This window comes from Heterodontus francisci, chromosome 4, assembly GCF_036365525.1.
Source record: "Heterodontus francisci isolate sHetFra1 chromosome 4, sHetFra1.hap1, whole genome shotgun sequence".
In the NCBI taxonomy this organism is placed as follows: Eukaryota; Metazoa; Chordata; class Chondrichthyes; order Heterodontiformes; family Heterodontidae; genus Heterodontus; species Heterodontus francisci.
In genome coordinates this window covers 58,589,399-58,610,515 of record NC_090374.1, presented here as the reverse complement: position 1 = coordinate 58,610,515, position 21,117 = coordinate 58,589,399, and the positions used below count along the sequence as shown (strand labels likewise).

At 41.9% G+C, this 21,117-nt stretch overlaps 1 protein-coding gene across 8 annotated transcripts in view; it reads left to right on the top strand.

Moving 5' to 3' along the window:
* The window catches only part of atg10 (ATG10 autophagy related 10 homolog (S. cerevisiae)), a 406,513-nt gene that overhangs the window by 290,513 nt on the left and 94,883 nt on the right, over positions 1 to 21,117 (top strand). For 4 of the 8 annotated variants that reach the window (XM_068029616.1, XM_068029615.1, XM_068029617.1 and 1 more), the window contains exon 7: positions 6,923 to 12,069. In XM_068029616.1, the coding sequence (XP_067885717.1) occupies positions 6,923 to 7,034 (112 nt within the window). In that variant the 3' untranslated portion in view covers positions 7,035 to 12,069. The other 4 variants (XM_068029620.1, XM_068029619.1, XM_068029621.1 and 1 more) reach the window with 4 other exon arrangements.

The following is a 21,117-nucleotide window of genomic DNA, read 5'->3' as shown; positions in this document are numbered from 1 at the left end:
GAGGAAAGGGAGGTTGGAGATGTGGCAGTAGTTTGCAGGGACAGGGTCAAGGGTTGCTTTTGAGGAGGGGATGATGACAGCAGTGTTGAAGGAAAGGGGGACAGTACCTGAATAGAGAGAACCATTAACAATATAAGCTAACTTAGGGACCAGGCGAGGAAGTTGGGTGGTCAGCAGTTTAGTAGGAATAGCATTGAGGGAGCAGGAGGTGGATCTCATGGCCAAGATGCACTTCGCGCATGAGGGGCGTGGGTGAGAAACTAGAGAAAGATGCAAGTTCAGGGCTAGGACAGGTTGAAACTTTAGAGGAAGTTTGGCCTGGTGTACTAGGGGAAGGGAGGGAAGTGGCAGAGGAAGCTTCTCGAATGGTCTCAATCTTAGTGACAAACAAGTCCATGAGCTCCTTGCACATAGTTGGAGATGAGGGTAGAGAAGACAAGGGAGAAAATAAGCCGGCAGTTATCTTTGCATTCCAGGATGATCTTGGAAGAATGAGCAGTCGAGATCATGACCCAGTAGTGTTTTACGCATAAAGGCAAGTATCCCATTTGCCTCTTAACCATCTTATCTGCCCTCAGGATCTGTGGACCTTCAAGCCAAGGCCTCTCTGTTCCTCTACACTACTCAGTATCTTACATGTATTGTGTATTCCTTTGCCTTGTTTGTCCTCTCCAAATGCATTACTTCACACTTCTCTGGATTGAGTTCCATTTGTCACTTTTCCACCCAACTGACCAATCTATTGATATCTTCCTACAGTCTACAGCTTTCTTCCTCATTATCAATCACATGGCCAATTTTTGTTTCATCTGCAAACTTCTTAAATGTAGGGAGCGCAATTAAGTTGGAATCATTGATGCACACCATGAGAAACAAGAGAACAGTTTTGGATTGAACTTGCCACTTTCCCTTGGACCCCATGGACCTTTACTTTTCAAACCAATCTGCCATCTGGGACCTTGTCAAAAGTCCATGTTGACTACATCAAATGTGCTACCCTCATCGACCCTCCTTGTTACCTCCTCAAAAAATTTAATCAGATAGGACCTTCCCTTCATAAATCCATGCATACTGTCCTTGATTAATCTGTCCCTTTCTAGTGACGATTAATACTGCCCCTCAGAATTTTTTCCAGTAATTTGCCCACCACTGAGACTAAGCTGACTGGACTATAATTACCTGGTTTATCCCTTTCTCCCTTTTCAAACAACATTACAGCGTTAGCAGTCCTTCAGCACCATGCCTTGAGCCAGACAGGATTAGAAAATGGTCAGAGCCTCCACTATTTTCTCCCTTGCTTCGCTTAGCAGCATGGGATACATTTCATCCAGGCCTGGTAAGCCCCTTTCAAAGATGCTAAACACTCAATATTTCCTCTATCACTACGTTTATACCACCATTATGCCATACTCCTCCTCCTTAACCAAAATGCCTGCATCAACCTCCTCTTTTGTGAACACAGATGCAAAATGTTCATTAAGAACCATGCCCGCATCTTCTGCCTCCACACTGGCTACTTTTTTGTTTTCTAATAATAGTTATCCCCTTGCTCTTTATGCATTTATAAGACATTTTTGGATTTTCCTTGATTTTACTTGCCAATGGTTTTTTTTCATGCTCTCTTTTTGCTTTCCAGATTTCCTTTTTAATTTTACCCCCACGCTTTCTATACTCCTGTATGTTTTCTGTCGTATTAAGCTCTCAGTATCTGACATAAGCGTCCCTTTTTTGCCTTATCCTATCCTGTATGCTCTTTAACATCCAGAGTTCCACCCTTTTTATTTGTGGCACCATATTTGTTCTGAGCCCTCACTATCTCCTCCTTGAATGCCTCCCACAGCTCTGACACCTTCAAGGAATGGTTTCCTGTCCACATTTGCTAAATCACATCTCAGCGTAATAAAATTGGCCCTTCCACCATTTGGAACTCCGGATCTATTTTTGTCCTTTTCCATAACTACACTAAATCTAACTGAATTATTATCACTAATGCCAAAATGCTCTGCCACTGATGACCCTTCCACCTGCCCAGCTCCATTCCCCAAAACTAAGTCCAGAACTGCCCCTTCTCTTGTTGGGATTCTACTTACTGGCTAAAAACGTTGTTCTGTGCATTTTAAGAAATCTGTACCAGATAATATTAGGTTTGATGAAATCCCCCATTATTACTGCCCTGTTGTTTTTGCATTTCTCATTAATTTGCCTGTGTATTTTCTCTCTATCTCCCTCTGACTGTTTGAGCGTCTATAGTACACTCCTAGCAGTGTGATTGCCCCCTTCAACCCATATGGCCTTATTTGATGATCCTTCTAACATATCATTCCCCCTCGGCTGTAATTGCTTCTGTAACAATACTGCAACCCACTAAACCCCTCCCCCCATCCTTTTATTAATCCCCTATCTCATCTGAAAGCCCTGTTACCATGGCTGAATGACTGAGCTGCCATTTCTGCCCTCCTTTAAGCCATGTTTCAGTAATAGCTGTGATATTTTTGCAAGTGTCTGTGTCCTCAGCTCATCTGTCTGATTCACTAGATTCTTTGCATTGAAGTATGTACCATTATGACTGCCAAATTTTTTTGCTGTCTATTTCTGGTCTTTGTTTCTTCTCCCTTCCACACCTGCTTAATAATTTTCTGCCTTCCATTTCCAGCTTTGCTTCCTTCCCTTCTGAATCAACACTCGGGTTCCCATCCCTCTGCCAAACTAATTTAAACCCTCCCCAACAGAACTAGCACACCTCCCCACTACATTCTTCGCTATTGAGGATACAAGCAACATCCCAGTATTAGCTGTAAGTCAGGAAATGGAAGGGAGGGAGGAACTCGAGGAAATTACAATCACCAGATAGTGGTTCTGAACAAATTGTTGGAGCTGTGGGCTGACAAGTCCCCGGGTCTTGATGGACTTCATCCTAGGGTGCAAAAGAAGTGGCTAGTGAGATAGTTGATGCGTTAGTTTTAATTTTCCAAAATTCTCTAGATTCAGGGAAGGTTCCATCAGATTGGAAAATAGTGAACGTAACTCCTTTATTCAAAAAGGGAGGGAGACAAAGCAGGAAACTACAGGCCAGTTAGCTTAACATCGGTCTTAGGGAAAATGTTAGAAGCTATTATTAAAGACATTATAGCAGGGCATTTAGAAACATTAAAGGTAATCAGGCAGAGTCAACATGGTTTTGTGAAAGGGAAATCACGTTTAACCAATTTATTGGAGTTCTTTGAAGAAGTAACATGTGCTGTGGATAAAGGGGAACTGGTGGATGTATTTTACTTAGATTTCCAGAAGGCATTTGATAAGGTGCCACATCAAAGGATATTGCAGAAAATAAAAGCTCATGGTGTAGGGGGTAACATATTGGCATGGATAGAAAATTGGCTAGCTAACAGGAAACAGAGAGTAGGCATTATTGGCTCATTTTCTGGTTGGCAAGATGTAACGAGTGGTGTGCCACAGCAATCTGTGCTGGGGCCTCAACCTTTTTACAATTTATATAAATGACTTAAATGAAGGAACCGAAGGTATGGTTGCTAAATTTGATGATGACACAAAGATAGGTCGAAAGTAAGTTGTGAAGAGGACATAAGGGGGCTACAAAGGGATATAGATAGGTTAAGTGAGTGGGCAAAGATGTGGCAAATGGAGTAATAGTGTGGGAAAGTGGGAAATTGTCCACTTTGGCAGGAAGAATAAAAAAGAAACATATTATCTAAATGGTGAGAGATTGTAGAGCTGTGAGATACAGAGGGATCTGGGTGTCCTAGTGCATGAATCACAAAAGGTTAGTATGCAGGTACAGCATGAAATTAGGAAAGCTAATAGAATGTTATCATTTATTGCAAGGGGAATTGAGTACAAAAGTAGGGAGGTTCTGCTTCAGCTACACAGGGCATTGGTGAGACCACATCTGGAGTACTATGTACAGTATTGGTCTCCTTATTTAAGGAAGGATGTAAATGCATTGGCAGTACAGAGAAGGTTTACTAGACTAATACCTGGAATGGGCGGGCTGTCTTACGAGGAAAGGTTGGACAGGCTAGGCTTGCATCCGCTGCAATTTAGAAGAGCAAGAGGTGACTTGATTGAAACATGAAGGGTCTTGACAGGGTGGATGTGGAAACAATGTTTTCCCTTGTAGGAGAATCTAGAACTTGGGGTCACCCATTTAAGACAGAGATGAGGAGAAATCTTTTCTCTGAGGGTCGTGAGTCTTTGGAATTCTCTTCCTCAAAAGGCGGTGGAAGCAGAGTCCTTGAATATTTTTAAGGCAGAGGTAGATAGATTCTTGATAAGCAAGGGGGTGGAAGGTTATGCGGTGGGGGGGGGTGGGGTAGGTGGAAATGTGGAGTAATCAGTTCATCCATGAACTTATTGAATGGTAGAGCAGGCTCGAAGGGTCAAGTGACCTACTCCTGCTCCTAATCTGTATGTTCGTATTATTGGTCTTGGTCATGCTGAAGTGCAACCTGTCTCACTTGTACAGGTCCCACCTCCCCCAGAACCAGTCCCAATGCCCCAAGAATCTAAAGCCCTCCTTCCTGCACCATCTCTCCAGCCATGTATTCACCTGCACTATCCTCCTATTTCTGTACCCACTAGCACATGGCACCAGGAGTATCCAGAGACTACTACCTTTGAGGTCTTGCTTACTAATTTCTTTTATGATCCCTAAAATCTTCCTACAGCACCTCATCTCTCTTTCTACCTATGCCAATAGTATTGATATGGACCATGACCTCTGGCTGCTCTGGCTTACCCCTCAATGTTCTTCAGTCGCTCAACGGCATCCTTGACCCCGGCACCAGGGGGGCAACATACCATGCTGGAATCAGGTCTACGGCTGCAGAAACGCCTGTCTGTCCCCCTAACTGTAGAATCTTCTATTATTGCTTTTCTGAACTTCCTCCTCACCCTCTGCATAAATGAACCACCCATGGTGCCATGACTTGGCTTTGGCTTTATTCCCCATTAGTGTGGGATTAGTATAAATGGGTGGTTGATGGTCGGCACAGACTCGGTGGGCCGAAGGGCCTGTTTCAGTGCTGTATCTCTAAATAAATAAAAACTATCGCCCTCAAGGACTTGACCAGCTCAGTCGGTAGTGGTGTTAACCAACCACTTTTGGTGATGGACATTGGAGTCTGCCACCAAGAGTACATTTTGTGCTCTTGCTGAACAACTGAGAACAACCCTTGCCCATGTTTGACCTGATGCCGTGAGACTTCATGGGGTCCGAATTAAATGTAAAGTAATGAAATAAACAAAAATGCTGAACTGTGCAGGAAGGATATAAAGCTTTGTGGGATGAAATTGTGCTTTGTGATATTTGTAACAAAAGAGTTCACATATTCAGATGAGATTCTTTGATTAATTATTTGAACATAAGTATTACTGTTCTATGTTACTGGGTTTGTCTTTGTTAAAATAGCAAACAGATTAAGTCATTAACTTCATTTGAATGCTTAAATGGGTGGTTAATAATATTGTAGTGTGATTTTAAACCATTAATTTCCAAAGTAACTAATAATCATCTATTAAAAGGTTCTGTGGAGTGGTAGGATGAAGATTCATGCCTCTGATTGTCTAGAGGACAAATTTTCAGTGCTGGTCAGATGGTGAGGGAAGAGAGGTGAGCAGAAGCTGGAGGCAAGGTCCACTTAGGCTGATTGTGTTCCTCCTAACAATTGGTGACAGGTAAATGTTGGCAGAGGTCTAGTAGTAGCTACCCTCTTGTAACAAGTTGTATCCAAGAAAAGACAAATATCCAGACTTTTATTCAGCTTATTCGTAGAGTACTGTAAATTTATAAACATTGTGTAGCTTCATACCCTACTCTGTAACATTCTGCTTTTAAGTTGCGCAAGGGAAAATTAGTCTTTCATGGTTGGCATTCAGACCGCTAATAACATTGCAATATTATGGAATTGCAGTGCATTCTTCAAAGAACAAGATCCAAAGATTTTTTTTTAGTATGAATTTAGCACAAGTACTAGATGTTATGTTTTTGTTACATTTGCACTGTCTGGTTTCTTAAAGTTTTATACTGATGAGACAAAACTTGTTCTAGTGGGTAGGAAGGTTAGATATCTAATTAGAGCTTCCCTCTCGATAGTTTATTGACCTTATCAACTGAGCAGCTGAGTGATATAGACCAGGAAGGACCCAGATTCAACACTAGCATGGGCTGAATTAGCTGATCTCAGCCACAGCAGTGGTAACAGCACTAAAATTGGCCTCAGCAGTCCTGGAATGAAGAGTGGAAATCAGCCAAGGTTGCTGCTCCTGATGGTTATTCAGTGATCCCTGTTGGAAGAAATTGTGTGTGGATGCTGGATGAGGACAGCATAGCGTTTGTCTGTAATCACCAGCCCCCCACCCCCTCCCCCCCCCCCCCCCCAAATGATGGTGGAAGAGCCTGCTTACACTCTCTGTAGATATGAATAATAGCCATTTGAGCAAGGCCCTGGAGAGCACCCTGCACCGACTGAGCCATATCCTAGCAAGGAATCAGTTCCTTCAGGAAAAGGGAGTGGAAAGCTGGTGAGTAAAGAGAAAAGAAAATGTAATGAGTGGAAAAAAAGCCATTGTAGAGCTCAAACTCTGCCTTTTAGACATGTCTAAAAATCTGACTGGTTTCTGGTGATTGGAAACACATTTCAGAGTTACTGACATTCAGATTCAGAATACTTCAGGCTGTATGAGCTGTGCTGCCATGCAGGCAATCCTTTTGTAATTCATTATGAGTGCCTTTGAATATGTCCGTTTTACTTCATATTTCTTCTACATGGTAATGCAAAGCATATTATGTTGCTAATACAGAAAACAAAAAAATCTCAAAACTGTAATCGTCTGTATTAAAACAATGCAATATATAATTTCTTTAAAGAAAATGTCATGCTTATTTTATGTTTCTTTTGTTTAGGAATGTAAATTACATCACAAGCTGGCTGAGCATGATGGGGCCAGTAGTGGGACTCGATGTGCCGTTGAGCTATGCCACAGCTGTGATGCAGGGCATTTTTGACCCGAATTGAAAAAAGTATGTGTGTACAATATATTTATTTTCCACAATGCATTTTCAGTTTAACAATGTTTGAACAGAAGCTAATGGATGGAGCAGAATAAACTAAGTTGCACAAGACAGTAAAACCAAGAAATGTGTTTTACATTTTTGTAAGGAATGTTTGTAATGAGAAATACAAATATTACAGTTCTCTGCTATGTAGATGTTTCAATTATCAACAATCCCACTTAGCTTGTTCAATTCTAATGCCAAGTGTTTTGCATAGGAGGAACAGGGAAGGTGGGGGCTGTATTGGAGAAAGGAAAATGGAAATGTTTTTGAGAGCAAAGTTCTGGTGATCTGATGAAGAGTCATGGGGATTGAATGTATGTGTGCATCTCAGTTATTCCAGTTTGATCAAAAAGGGTTGGCTGTTCTTGCTGTTACACAGTAGGGATTTCCTAATAATGTTGATATTGATAAATTTTAACATGCACTAACATTTGTTTTCTTTGCCAGACCCCCAGTTCAATATAAAACTGTTCAATTTCTTCTTTAAAATAAATGTGACATCATTTTGGTTACTTAAAATTATTAATTTGGCATGCATAATACTCAAAATCACTGGTGCCGCCTTGATGGTTTGAATGTCCTTCTATCATGCCGGGCAAGCCACTCAGTTCAAGGGAAATTAGGAATGGGCAATAAATGCTGGCCTAGCCAGCGACGCCCATCTCCCACAAAAAAACAAATAACCTTTTTATGATTCCATGAATGCAAATATAGCTGAGGGACTTGACTGATGTTAAATTCTGCACTTGGGTTTTCTGCAGGAAACAAGTTTCAGCAATTATCATCTAGGTAGGTGGTCCCTTCCTACTTCATTCTAGTGGTGGGTCACTCGAGGAACAGAGATTGGTAAACTAAAATGTGTGCAGTCTGGACCATCATGCACTCCTAAGGAAAATAATGTGTGGGGAGGAATCGGGAAAATTACATAACAAAGAAAATAAAGATCAAGTTTTTTTTCCTAGGGAATGTTTGAGTGGATAAATAAAATAAAAAAATGCCAGTTGCTGTTTATTGCTGAGAACATAACCATCACTGAATTCTGAGAAGAAAAACAACAATCTTTATCCAAAATCAAATGAACAGTTGCTTACTTGCATTGTCGAGCTTCGTTCTCAGTACTTGCTGCTTGTGATACATCATTGTGAGATTAGTCTGTGCTGCTGAAGAAAACTTACCTTTGACCTGTGATACAGTATTTTTTATTAGCAAAAGAATCTTTATCCTCTGAGCTTTAAGATATTTTGTTTAAACACTGTGGCAGTGTAAGCTAATGTGAACACGTATGCTGAAGTGTAGCAGAATGCACTTAACCAACAAAAGTAAGACACACATTTTCTACTGAAACCTTGTGATGATTTGGACGTGTTGGAAAAATAAAAACTGAAAATACATAGACCATCCTGGGAAGGGAAAAAAACAGAGTTTTTGATTATAAATATTGATAATATGCCATATCTGTTGACTAGAATGATAACAAGAAGTTCCCTTAAAACTGTTTCTTCTTGCTGTTAAAGATTTAAACACTTGGACGGATGCATTTTGATTTGAATATATAGTTTACATATTCTTTGTTTTTTGGAAGTGTCACGGTGCCTGCAAATCTGGCTTAATGTTGACACATTGTGCAAAAGAAATAAGTGAAAATAAGTTGTAGAAGCTGTTACTGAATAGCACAAATCAGAATGAAAATGCAATGGAGCCCTCTTCAGGTCAACTTAAGTTACCTCTCGAAATGCCTATAGTTGAAAATTTAATAATAAATATATCATATCGATTAATATAAGTTAATGTGACAAATTTGAACGATGGGATCTTCAAAGAGAATTTTCTTTATGGATTTGTGCTCTCTGACTTGGTTTGCTTTCCAACGTTTAATTTGCTTTGTACATATTCACCCAATAAACAAGTACTCAATATACTTTTTACATTTTTAATTCACTACTTTGACATTTGCTTGAGTATTTCATCCTTGTTTGGTTAAAATCAAGTTGCAGTTTTAATAGGTTAAAGACACATCTCTGAATATTAACACAACAAATGCAGTTCACTGCCTTTTAAACTTTAAAAAAAGTATTCATGGAAAATCTATTAATTCATGTTATTTTAATAACTAATCCATTACAGTATACAAAGGTTTAGAATTCTGAAAGTGTGCACCTTTATTTGGCATTTTTTCAAAGGCGCACCGAAGATTCAGCCAATTGAGTGCACGTGTCCTGCATATATTTTAGATAAATATAAATCTGGTACACACTAAAGGAATTGTGACAGGCAGATGCTGAGCCCATGTTGAATGTAATTTGGCAAGTCTAGCTTATCAGCTATTGCAAGTACAGCTTACACATGTGACAACAGGCAAAATAATTGAGTGAGTGTGCGGACTTCCAATCTTGAACCAAGGCAACTAAACAGCAATCCCTCAGTTACTTAAAAGTTCCAGAAAGATAAGAAGCAAGTACCTTGCGACTTCATTAACCTTCTTTCCACTGGATCTTACGGTGTTAAGCACAAAAAAAAATCACTGCCTTAACTACCTCTCTTCATTCCACACATTTTAGTTTAATGCCAAATAAATATTGTACCCTTCCATTCAAACATATTGTTTCACTCGGGCTGTCATGATGGAATTTCAGCCACACTCCTCCATTCGAACAATTCATCATAAAAGTGAACACTATACCTTTAGTGGAGTTTTGCTAAAGCACTCATTCATTGTCTGGAAACTATGTAATTAGATGAAGATTTTTTTTGAAAATATTTGTGTCTTGGAGTTGAAAATCTTAAAAACATTTTTCAAGCTGAACACAGTAAAATGCTGTACATTGTTTGTAATTTTAGCTGTTACTTCCATTGGTTGAACACTTTGCTTAGGTTACACATTCTGCCATGTGTACAGTTTCTTTCTCTATAATGGAACATATAATTCTGAGATTTTAGTGAGTTAAAATAATAGATTGTACTTCAGAAAATTGCCATTAATGTATCAAAAGAAACAAGCAAAAATCTCTCCTTTTACTGCAAACTTCTTTATTATGGAAATGAGCAATTCACATTCCAGAAATAAACCACAGAAGCAAAAGACATGATACTATAATTGGTGAGAGGTTGGCTTACATATATTACACAGTGAACATAAGAACAGGAGTAGGCCATTCAGCCCCTTGAGACTGTTCACCATTCAGTGAGACCATGGATTGTCTGCATCTCAACTTCATTTACTTGCCTTTGCTCCATATCCTTTGATACCCTTACCTAACAAAAATCTGAGTCTTGAAAATTTCAATTGTCCCAGAATCCACAACCTTTTGGGGGAAGAGAGTTCCAGATCTCCACTACTCCTTGTGTGGTAAAGTGCTTCGTGATTTCTTCACTAAATGACCTAGCTCTAATTTTAACAATACAAATGCACCTTGAAAAGTGTATTTTTATTGACTCCAGTGCCATTAACAGAGCTATAAGTGAATAGAATATAGGTGGTCACAATTTTCGATATAGCCATAAGATAGTCCTTTAACAGTTGCTTTATCGAACATGCCTTGTTTTTCACGTGTACATATATGGAAGAAGCCCTACTTGACGTAAGATGACCCTTGATTCATGTAGAGATTTGGTGACGTATTATTGAATAACCTTTTTCTATTCTTGCAACATAACTGTTTCTGTGATTCCCAGAGTGTAGCACAAGAACAGAAGAACCAAGATGGTTCTGATGCCATGTTCTTTCCTAGAATCTTAGGGCATTGGCTTTCGAATACTTTCTTTGCCTTCCTTCCAAATAGCTTTATAGGAGTAGGGCAATTTGAGCACCCCGCATCAATCAGCCAGTCTGAGCCTGAAATCATTGGTCAATTCACTCCTGAAAGGATTGGTTGTGGTTCCAAGCGCAGATCCTTCACCAGAATTGAATGCACTGATATAAACAAATTACTGAGTGGAGCCACAAATATTGACTTTCATTCATATGGTGCCTATAATTATCATGTCCCAGAGCATTTTACTTTTGAAATGTAATCGCTGAGAACACCACCACATGCAGGTTCCCCTTCAAGTCGCACACCATGTTGACTTGGAAATATATTGACGATCCTTAATTGTCACCGGGCCAAATATCTGGAAATCCCTACCTAACAGCAGTGTGGGAGTACCTACACCACACAGACTGCATCAGTTCAAGAAGGCAGCTCATCAGCACCTTCTAAATTACTGATGGACAATAAATACTAGCCTTGCCAGTGACGCCCACATCCCATGAATGAATAAAAAGTAATTTGTAATATAGGAAACGCAGCAGCCAATTTGCACAAAAGTGGCAAACATTAATGAAATGAATGACTAGATGATCTGTTTTATGTATTTGAACAATAAATACTGGCCAGAACACTTAGGAGAACTCCCTTGCTCCTCTTTGAATAGTGCCGTTGGATCTTTTCTGCCCACCTGAGGGGGCAGATGGCCTCATTTCAATGTCTCACTCAAGTGACAACACAGTACTTCATCTTGCAAGATTAGGTTACTAAAAAGTTACTAACCAGAGTACTAATTGTTAAAATCTAGCTATTATAAACTAACACCTAACTTATTATCGTAAACTAACATTTAGCTTTATTAGAACCCTTCTTTGTAGTATTGTAAAGTGGGAAAACTTAGGAAGTAGGGTACAGTATAGACAAGATGTCAAAGTAGAGGGATTCTGGGAAATTGTTTCAAGTTTTAAAATGCTTACTTGCAGTAAAAGGGTGAGACCTTGAGAGCAGACAGTGAAGCCAACTTACAATGACATAAGGGACCAGAAAATGTAAAAGCATTGAGATAAAGTAGTCAACAGAAAGGGGCATTATTATTTACATAAATACTAAAGGTTAGCAACCATCACAAAATGATCCTTGCTTGGTTAAGAAAGGCATTGTTTAATACAAGACTAATCACTGATTGGGGGAAAGGGGGGTTAATTGGAAATAAGCCAGGATAAAAGAAGCCTTGATTGTGTCCCTGTACGGCAGAGAATTTTCGAACAACAACAAGAGACCAGAGAGACAGAGACCGACCAAAAAACTTGAAGACCAAAAGCTGCGAGAGAAAGAGTCATGTGTTCTGCCTTCCAGTCTCTAATAAGGGTAATGTTTGTGTTAGACTGTTAATCACTGCCTGTGTTTGTGACGATGGTTTATCTGAAAACTTAATAAACTTGTCCTTACCTTTATCTCAATAAAGTTGATTCAAAACAAGCTTTGTACTGCCAAGTCTGTTCCCACCTTCGAAGGGGGCATAACCCTCCCCCCCCAATCTTACCAAATCTTACACTCTACTGCGCAGAAGTGCCAGCCTAGATTATGTGCTCAAATCTCTGGAGTGGGGCTTGAACCCAGAACCAGCTGACTCAGAGCTGAAAGTGTTACCACTGAGACATGGCTGACATCTGCCTCTAATGTAAAAGACTGTAATTTTCAGGAGCCACACACAGTCCTCTCTCTATCATCATTCAATTGCCTGCTCCCTCAGATTGTTGTTCAGTGGCCCTTTTGCTGAGGAAGAATGGAAAAAGTGAAAAAAATTAAGAGGAAAGAGAAAAGAATAAAGGTTAGAAAAGAAGTGATGGAAGCGCATGTGATACTTTTTTTATTAAAAAGGCATTACCAGTGTCACTAGTGGGGCATAAGAGGATCTCAGAGGGGCAAGGCACGAAAAAATTAAAAAGCTGGAGTCTGACCTGAACAAATTTCAGAACCATTGATGCAGCCAATGATAACCTTGATTTGCAGTTGCACAGGACTCCCATCGTCTAACTCCTAGTTTTCAGTGGAAACTGGGAGAAGGAAGAGGACCTGACTGAAAATGCATTTGATGAATGAGAATAATTGAATCAGGAGAGTTGATGGGAGACAATTTGAGTAGGAAAGAGAGCAGCAGAATGTTAGAGACATGGACTGAACACATGGTGAGCAGGATTACAAAAATGGAGAAACCAGAAATAAGGAATATTATAGGAGAGAGACTGTGTGCTCATGCACATAGAAAATAGGGAGGACAAATTACAAGTACTGTGGTGAAAGAGAAACAAGATAAGGGAGAGAAAACATCACAGAAATAGAGATAAAGAAAAATGGGAAGAAAATATTAAAGAAATTGTAGAAAAGGGGAGCGAAACTAAAGAACGGTGTATAGAAATCAAAGGACATATTATAAAAACTGAGATTAACAGAGTAACCAGAGAAAAAGTCTATAAATGATGAAAATTATTGGGTTAATTTTCAAGTGTTTTTAATGATTACTGTGCTACAAACATGCTGATTCTTGGTTTTATCCATAGAGGCATGGAATATTAAAGCGGAGAGGTGATGTTGAATTTGAACAGAACATTGAATAGGCAGTATTATGGACATATTATCCGAAAGATATTACAACCCATAAAAAGTGTACAGCAAAACTTCATGAGAAATTATGGCATATTATTCTGCTTTCTTGCTATTGCCCATCTCCAGCTTTCCTTTCCTATCTGAGATTTTTGAATGCATTATTGATTCCCAGCTCTGTGCCCATCTCTCCTGCAACTCCTTATTTGAATCCCTCTAATCTGGTTTCCATCTCTCCAATGTCACTGAAATGGCACTTAAATGGCACTTATCAAAGACACAAACGACATTCTTTGTGACTGTGAACATGATGAATTATTCCTCTTCTATCCTCCTGCGACCTTTAGGACTGTTGACCACACCATCCGTCTCGAATACATCTCTTCCATTGCCAGCTTGAAAGGATTGCCATCTTATTTATCTAATCATAGTGAAAGTACCTCTACCAATGGCTTCTCATTCCAGCTCCTGAGTCTCTCATTATTCTAGCCTTGGCACCTTTTTCTTCCTCATCTATATGCTGCCTCTTGGTGACATTATTTGCAGATACTTTGTCATTAGTGTAAATGTGGATGCTGACTTTCAGTTACACCATCTCCCTCAATCGCTCCATTGGGCTGAATTGTACCAGCCCTATGGAGACAGGCTGGGAGGTGTGAAGGCTGGTATCATAGTGTGGGAAGGTGTCGGGTGGCCTGCCTGATGTTTTCTCGCCATCATGCTGTTTTGCCAGCGGCAGGAAAGCTGGCAGACAGCCCGCCCAGAGTCCAATTGAGCCACTTAAGTGGCCAATTAAGGGCTCTTCCTGCCTCTGCTGGCATTTTACCAGGAGCTGGGGGCCCGCTGCCATGTAGGCAGACCGCGAGGTAAACCCTGGCAGCCTGACTGCAGGCTCCAGGGTGGGGCTTTCTTTGGCTCAAGCTGGGAACCCCCAGCGGCAATGTCAACCCCTGTGGCAATGCCACCGCCTGCTCTCAGCAATACCACGCACACGGCCATCAATGCGCCCTCATCCTCCAGCTGCAGCCCCAGCAGTGGCACTGCTGAACTGCCTGGCCCTCTGATTGGGCCGGCAGCTCTTTGTGGTGGGTGGGGGGTGGGGAGGGTGGTGGCTGGTGTGGGGGTTGTTGTCCTTGAAATGGGATGACAGCCACAGCAGCAGCCACATAATTGGCTGCCACCGGCAAAATGCAGCCCTTGGTCTTGCTGCCTGCCAAAGTGGGTCTGCCCACCCCCCCCAGGCTCTACTTTCTCCCCCAATTTGGGACTCCTGCCGCCTCCACTAAATCCAGCCCATTGTCTCGGTTCTGTCCAATTGGTTGTATGACATAAAAATTCTATTGCACCATGCCCGTTCAGGAAGCACACACTCATTACAAGCTGGTAGTGTGCTGCTTGCCATATTGGTAAAGGCCACAAAATAGGCGTACAGGACCCACACCTGAAACTGGCATTAGGCCCTTTTGCATTATGTAACTAATGGTCTGTTGCCTGTTTGAGACACCTGCGAAAGATTGGGTTAACCTGAGCACTTCCTGCACTGGGACAGCTAAGCTCAGCAAAACATAGCCTATGTGCGACCTAACCAGTGGTTCTTAAAGGAACTGCTGCAGATCGCCACCAAAAAGATAAGATTTTAAAATATACTTACTTGAATGAGGAGCCAGGACTTGCAGGCATGCTCCTCCAAACTTCATGTTCAAACCATGGACCATTGACCCTAGCCACAATCGTGATCACAATCCCAGGATTGTGACATCGATCCCTACCCCATCAGCAATTAGAACCATAGAATGGTTACACTGCAGAAGGAAGCCATTTGGGCCATATCCATTGGTCCGTGCTGGCTTTCGGCAAGAACAACCAGTGTTTTATAAAGGTTCATCATAACTTCCTTGATTTTGTACTCTGCCTCTATTATAAAGCCCAGGACTCCAGATGCTTTTTAACTGCTTTCTCAAACTGCCCTGCCATCTTCAACAATTTGTGCACATATGCCCCCAGGTATCTCTGCCCCTGCACCCCTTTTAGAATTGTACCCATTATTTTATATTATCTCTCCTCATTCTTGCTACCAAAATGTATCACTTCACACTTCTTTCTGCTTTAAATTTCATCTGCCATGTGCCTGCCTATTCCACCAGCTTATGTCCTGTTGAAGTCTATCACTATCCTCCTCACAGTTCACAATTCTTCCAAGTTTTGTGTCACTGCAAAGTTTGAAATTGCGCCCTGTACACCCAAGTCTAGGTCATTAATATATATTAAGAAAAGCAGTGGTCCTAACACCGACCCCTGGACTACCCCACTGCATTCCTTCCTCCAATCCAAAAAACAACCGTTCACCACTGCTCTCGGTTTCCTGTCACTCAGCCAATTTCGTATCCAGGTTGCTACTGTCCCTTTTATTCCATGGGCTTCAACTTTATTGGCAAGCCCATCATGTATTTTATCAACAGCTTTTGGAAGTCTATATGCACCACATCAACTACATTAACCTCATCGAGCCTCTGAGTTTTCTGATGAGGTAAGAATCAAGTTACAGAGCTTGAGTGTTGCTGAAAACAGAGTCAGCGAATGGCTGCTACTTATTTTGTTCAGCTGAAACAGGCGCAATGTGTGTACATGTTCTTTCTGTTTGCAAAGAACAGGGCCCTGTGTCTTAATATATGTAGCTTCCAGTACATGCAAATACGCGACACTGAGACCAACTGATAATCTTAATTTGGTTGTCAGCGTAATTCTTAACACACTGAGGATTATTTAGTAAATGTTGTTCAATCGCGGAATCACATCTAATGTTGGACATAGTGTTTTGAGTTTTGCAAGCACGGGCTGGTTGGCTACGGTCTATACCTTACCTGTTGCGAACAGTGGAAGGGACACGTTGGTTGATACGATCCGCCAGTCTTTGGGACGTACATCTAAACAAAATAAGTGACAGCCGTTTGCTGGTTCATTCCTCAGGGCAATACCTCAGAGTCAAGTTGTCTGGTTTAAATTTCAAACAAAGTTTGGCAGTTAACTGTCAGTCACCATAAACTGGTACATTCTCCATGGCAACGCCTCTACCAATCAGAGTCCACTTGCCAACCAATCAGCACTCTCTTCTCACAGTATAAATTTGTTGCTTTCCCTTACATTAGTGTTGCAAACTGTCCTGATGAGTGCAAGATAAAAAGCTTCAACAAAATGTCTCGGTTTTCAGCAATACTCAATCAAGTTAGTTAAATCCAATTTGCCTATAACAATGCCAATGCTGGCTTTCCTTAATTCATCCACACTTATCCAAGTGACTGTTAATTGTGCCCCAAATTTTAATTTCTAAAAGGTTTCCCACCACCATGGTTAAACTGACTGGCCTGTAGTTGCTGGGTTTATCATTACACCCTTTTTTGAACAAGGATGTAACATTTGCTATAATAAAAACAAGAAATGCTGGAACCACTCAGCAGGTCTGGCAGCATCTGTGAAAAGAGAAGCAGAGTTAACGTTTCGGGTCAGTGACCCTTCTTTGTAACATTTGCTATTCTCCAACCATTCCAATCAGCACTTCTCGCCCAATTGCCTTCATGTATTTACTTGAGAACTCCTGCCTAATATTCAAAGCCTCTTTGCCAGTAGGCTGTCTGGGGATGGTGTAGCTCACCAGCATCAAATGAGGTCCGAGGCCCAATATTGAGTATACCTTGTGGCTACCCGTTCTAGCACATAGACAGATCCTTGTGCAGGCCCATATGAACAAACTTCTACGCCCCGGTCTTGGATATCAAAGATTTTGTAGCAAAGCACTGAGAGAACAGTGGTAGAATCAGGCAGAGTCAGCATGGATTTACGAAAGGGAAATCATGCTTGACAAATCTACTAGAATTCTTCGAGGATGTAACTAGTAGAGTTGATGAGGGGGAGCCAGTGGATGTGGTTTATTTGGACTTTCAGAAGGCTTTCGACAAAGTCCCACATAAGAGGTTAGCATGTAAAATTAAAGCGCATGGGATTGGAGTAGTGTATTGCGATGGATAGAAAATTGGTTGGCGGACAGGAAACAAAGAGTAGGGATAAATCGGTCACTGACCCGAAACGTTAACTCTGCTTCTCTTTTCACAGACGCTGCCAGACCTGCTGAGTGGTTCCAGCATTTCTTGTTTTTATTATAGTAGGGATAAATGGGTCTTTTTCCGAATGGCAGGCAGTGACTAGTGGGGTACCGCAGGGATCGGTGCTAGGACCCCAGCTATTGACAATATAGATTAATGATTTAGATGAGGGAACTAAATGTAATATCTCCAAATTTGCAGAAGACACAAAACTGGGTGGGAGGGTGAGTTGTGAGGAGGATGCAGAGAGGCTTCAGGGTGATTTGGACAAGTTGAGTGAGTGGGCAAATGCATGGCAGATGCAGTATAATGTGGATAAATGTGAGGTTATCCACTTTGGTAGCAAAAACAGGAAGGCAGATTACCATCTGAACGGCTATAAACTGAGAGGGGGAAAATGCAGCGAGACCTGGGTGTTCTCGTACACCAGTCGCAGAAGGTAAGCATGCAGGTGCAACAAGCGGTAAAAAAGGCAAATGGTATGTTGGCCTTCATACTGATAGGATTCAGGTACAGGAGCAGGGATGTCTTGCTACAATTATACAGGGCCTTGGTGAGGCCACACCTGGAATAGTGTGTGCAGTTTTGGTCTCCTTATCTGAGGAAGGATGTTCTTGCTATAGAGGGAGTGCAGCAAAGGTTTACCAGACTGATTCCTGGGATGGCGGGACTGACATATGAGGAGAGATTGAGTTGGTTAGGATTATATTCGCTGGAGTTCAAAAAAGTGAGGGGGGATCTCATAGAAACCTGTAAAATTCTAACAGAACTTGACAGGGTAGATGCAAGAAGGATGTTCCCAATGGTGGGGGACTCCAGAACCAGGGGTCATGGTTTAAGGATACGGGCTAAACCTTTCAGGACTGAGATGAGGAGAAATTTCTTCACCCAGAGAGTGGTGAACCTGTGGAATTCGCTACCACAGAAAGCAGTTGAGGCCAAAACATTGTATGTTTTCAAGAAGGAGTTAGATATAGTTCTTGGGTCCAAAGGGATCAAAGGGTATGGGGGGGAAGCGGGAACAGGCTACTGAGTTGGATGATCGGCCATGATAATAATGAATGGCACAGCAAGCTCGAAGGGCTGAATGGCCTACTCCTCCTATTTTCTATGTTTCTAAAGTTCCTGCAGCTATATTTAGGGAAGACTACAGCTCTGATCTTCAGCCACTACCACTGAATCTATCAATCTCCTTGCCATTGTCTTCATTGGCTGTCCACCAAAGCTCCTCAGTTTCATCCGCTCCTTCCATGACAACATGCATTGTACAGTTTGATGGCTCCATTTCCAACAGTTTCAGAGTGAAAAATGGAGTGAAACAGGGTTGTTCCTAGTCCCCACTCTATTTGGCATCTTGTTCTCCATGCTCCCGATCTTCATCTTCCCTGCAGATATGGAAGGAGTCTACTTGAACATTAGATCAGATGGCAAACTCTACTATCTATCAATGCTGAAAGCAAAGACAAAAGCACATTGCATCCTGATCAGAGAATTCCTCTATGCCGATGATGCTGTGCGAGTTGCTCATACGGAAACTCAGCTACAAAGACGCATGGACTGTCTCTCCCGTGTCTACCACTTGTTCTCCTTGACTATAAGCGTCAAGAAAACCATGGTCATGGGACAGGGTGTTGCATCTCTGCCCCTGGTCACACTAAATAACATCCCACTGGAAGTGGTTCGCAAATTCTGCTACCTTGGGTCCACGGTGACTGACAATCTGTCCCTTGATGCAGAGCTCAATACACTGATAGGGAAAGCAGCTACCACCAGTGGCGGACTTGCAAAACGCACATGGAATAACACCAAGCTGACCCTTAGGACTAAACTAATGGTTTATAAGGCCTGTGTTCTCAGCACCTTACTGTATGGCTGTGAGACATAGGTCACTTACAGCTACCAGGAAAAGAAGCTCAGTAATGTCCATATTCACTGTCTGCAGCACATTATGGGTCTATCCTGGCAAGGACAAAATCACAAATGTGGCAGTCCTCTCAGGGGTAGAGCTTCCAAGCGTGTTGGCACTACTCAAATAGTAGCGGCTTCGGTGAATCGGACATGTCCACAGGATGCAAGATGGTCACATACCCAAGGATCTTCTGTATGGTGAGGTAGTTGAGGCCAGACAACTTGTAGGGCACTCAAAGCTCCACTTCAAGGATGCTTGCAAGCGTGATATAAAGGCCTTAAATGTTGACCATCACATTTGGGAATCACTAGCAGGCGAAAGAGGGAAATGGCAACACATCCGGTGGACTGGTATGCACTACCACGATGACTAGTTGGCAACAGGCGACGACATCAAAAACAACAACTCACAGTGTCACTTGTCAGCTTCACGTGCGACACTTGTGGCAGAACCTGCCTCTCAAGGATTGGCCTTCACAGCCATCAACAAATGTGCACCAAGAGAAGACACCCCACCTAAATGGATTGTTTGCTGCGTGTCCATCATCTTTTGTAGATGGAAGGATGCCAACCATCTCATTGGTTGTAAAGTGCTTTAGGATGTTTTGCAGTTGTAAAAGATGCCACATAAATGCATGCCCTTTCGTTTTCTACATGTCACAACTGTAGGACCTGACCAAAGACACAGATGATGAGATAGGCCTTAAGGAGGCTCTTGTAGATGGAGAAAGAGGTGACAAGGCAGAGAGGTTTAAGAAAAGTTCCAGAACATAAGGATGTGCTAGCTGAAATCTCTGTTATAGACAATAGAATAGAGGGAGCAATACATAGTGGACCAGAGTCAGTCAAATACGTGGTAACTGAAATATTGGATGGAAAGGAATGCAGTTGGAAATTATGTGTTTTTAGTAAGGCACTGGTTAGATTTGAAAACATGATAAAGGATTTCAAAGCAAGATTGTGGATTTTAATGTTGACGTGGTAGGAGATAAAAAGCCGATGGATGTCAGAAAAAGAGGAATGATAGATTTTTGGGACTTTGTACGAAGTAGGATATATCCATAGAGGTCTGGATGCATTTAACTTTATGTAAGGTAGAGTTTGGGAAGCGGACAAAGAGAGTGTCGGAGAAGTCAAGCCCTGATGTGACAAAAGCATGGATGGATGGTCTCAGTGGCAGTGTGGGTGAGGTAGAGAAGTAATTGGGTGATACTACAGAGGTAATATTACAGATGTACAGAACGATGCAGAAATCAACAAGCGCATGGGTAAGGCTTCCACTGCTATGTCCAGACTGGCCAAGAGAGTGTGGGAAAATGGCGCACTGACACGGAACACAAAAGTCCGAGTGTATCAGGCCTGTGTCCTCAGTACCTTGCTCTACGGCAACGAGGCCTGGACAACGTATGCCAGCCAAGAGCGACGTCTCAATTCATTCCATCTTCGCTGCCTTCGGAGAATACTTGGCATCAGGTGGCAGGACTATATCTCCAACACAGAAGTCCTTGAAGCGGCCAACACCCCCAGCTTATACACACTACTGAGTCAGCGGCGCTTGAGATGGCTTGGCCATGTGAGCCGCATGGAAGATGGCAGGATCCCCAAAGACACATTGTACAGCGAGCTCGCCACTGGTATCAGACCCACCGGCCGTCCATGTCTCCGTTATAAAGACGTCTGCAAACGC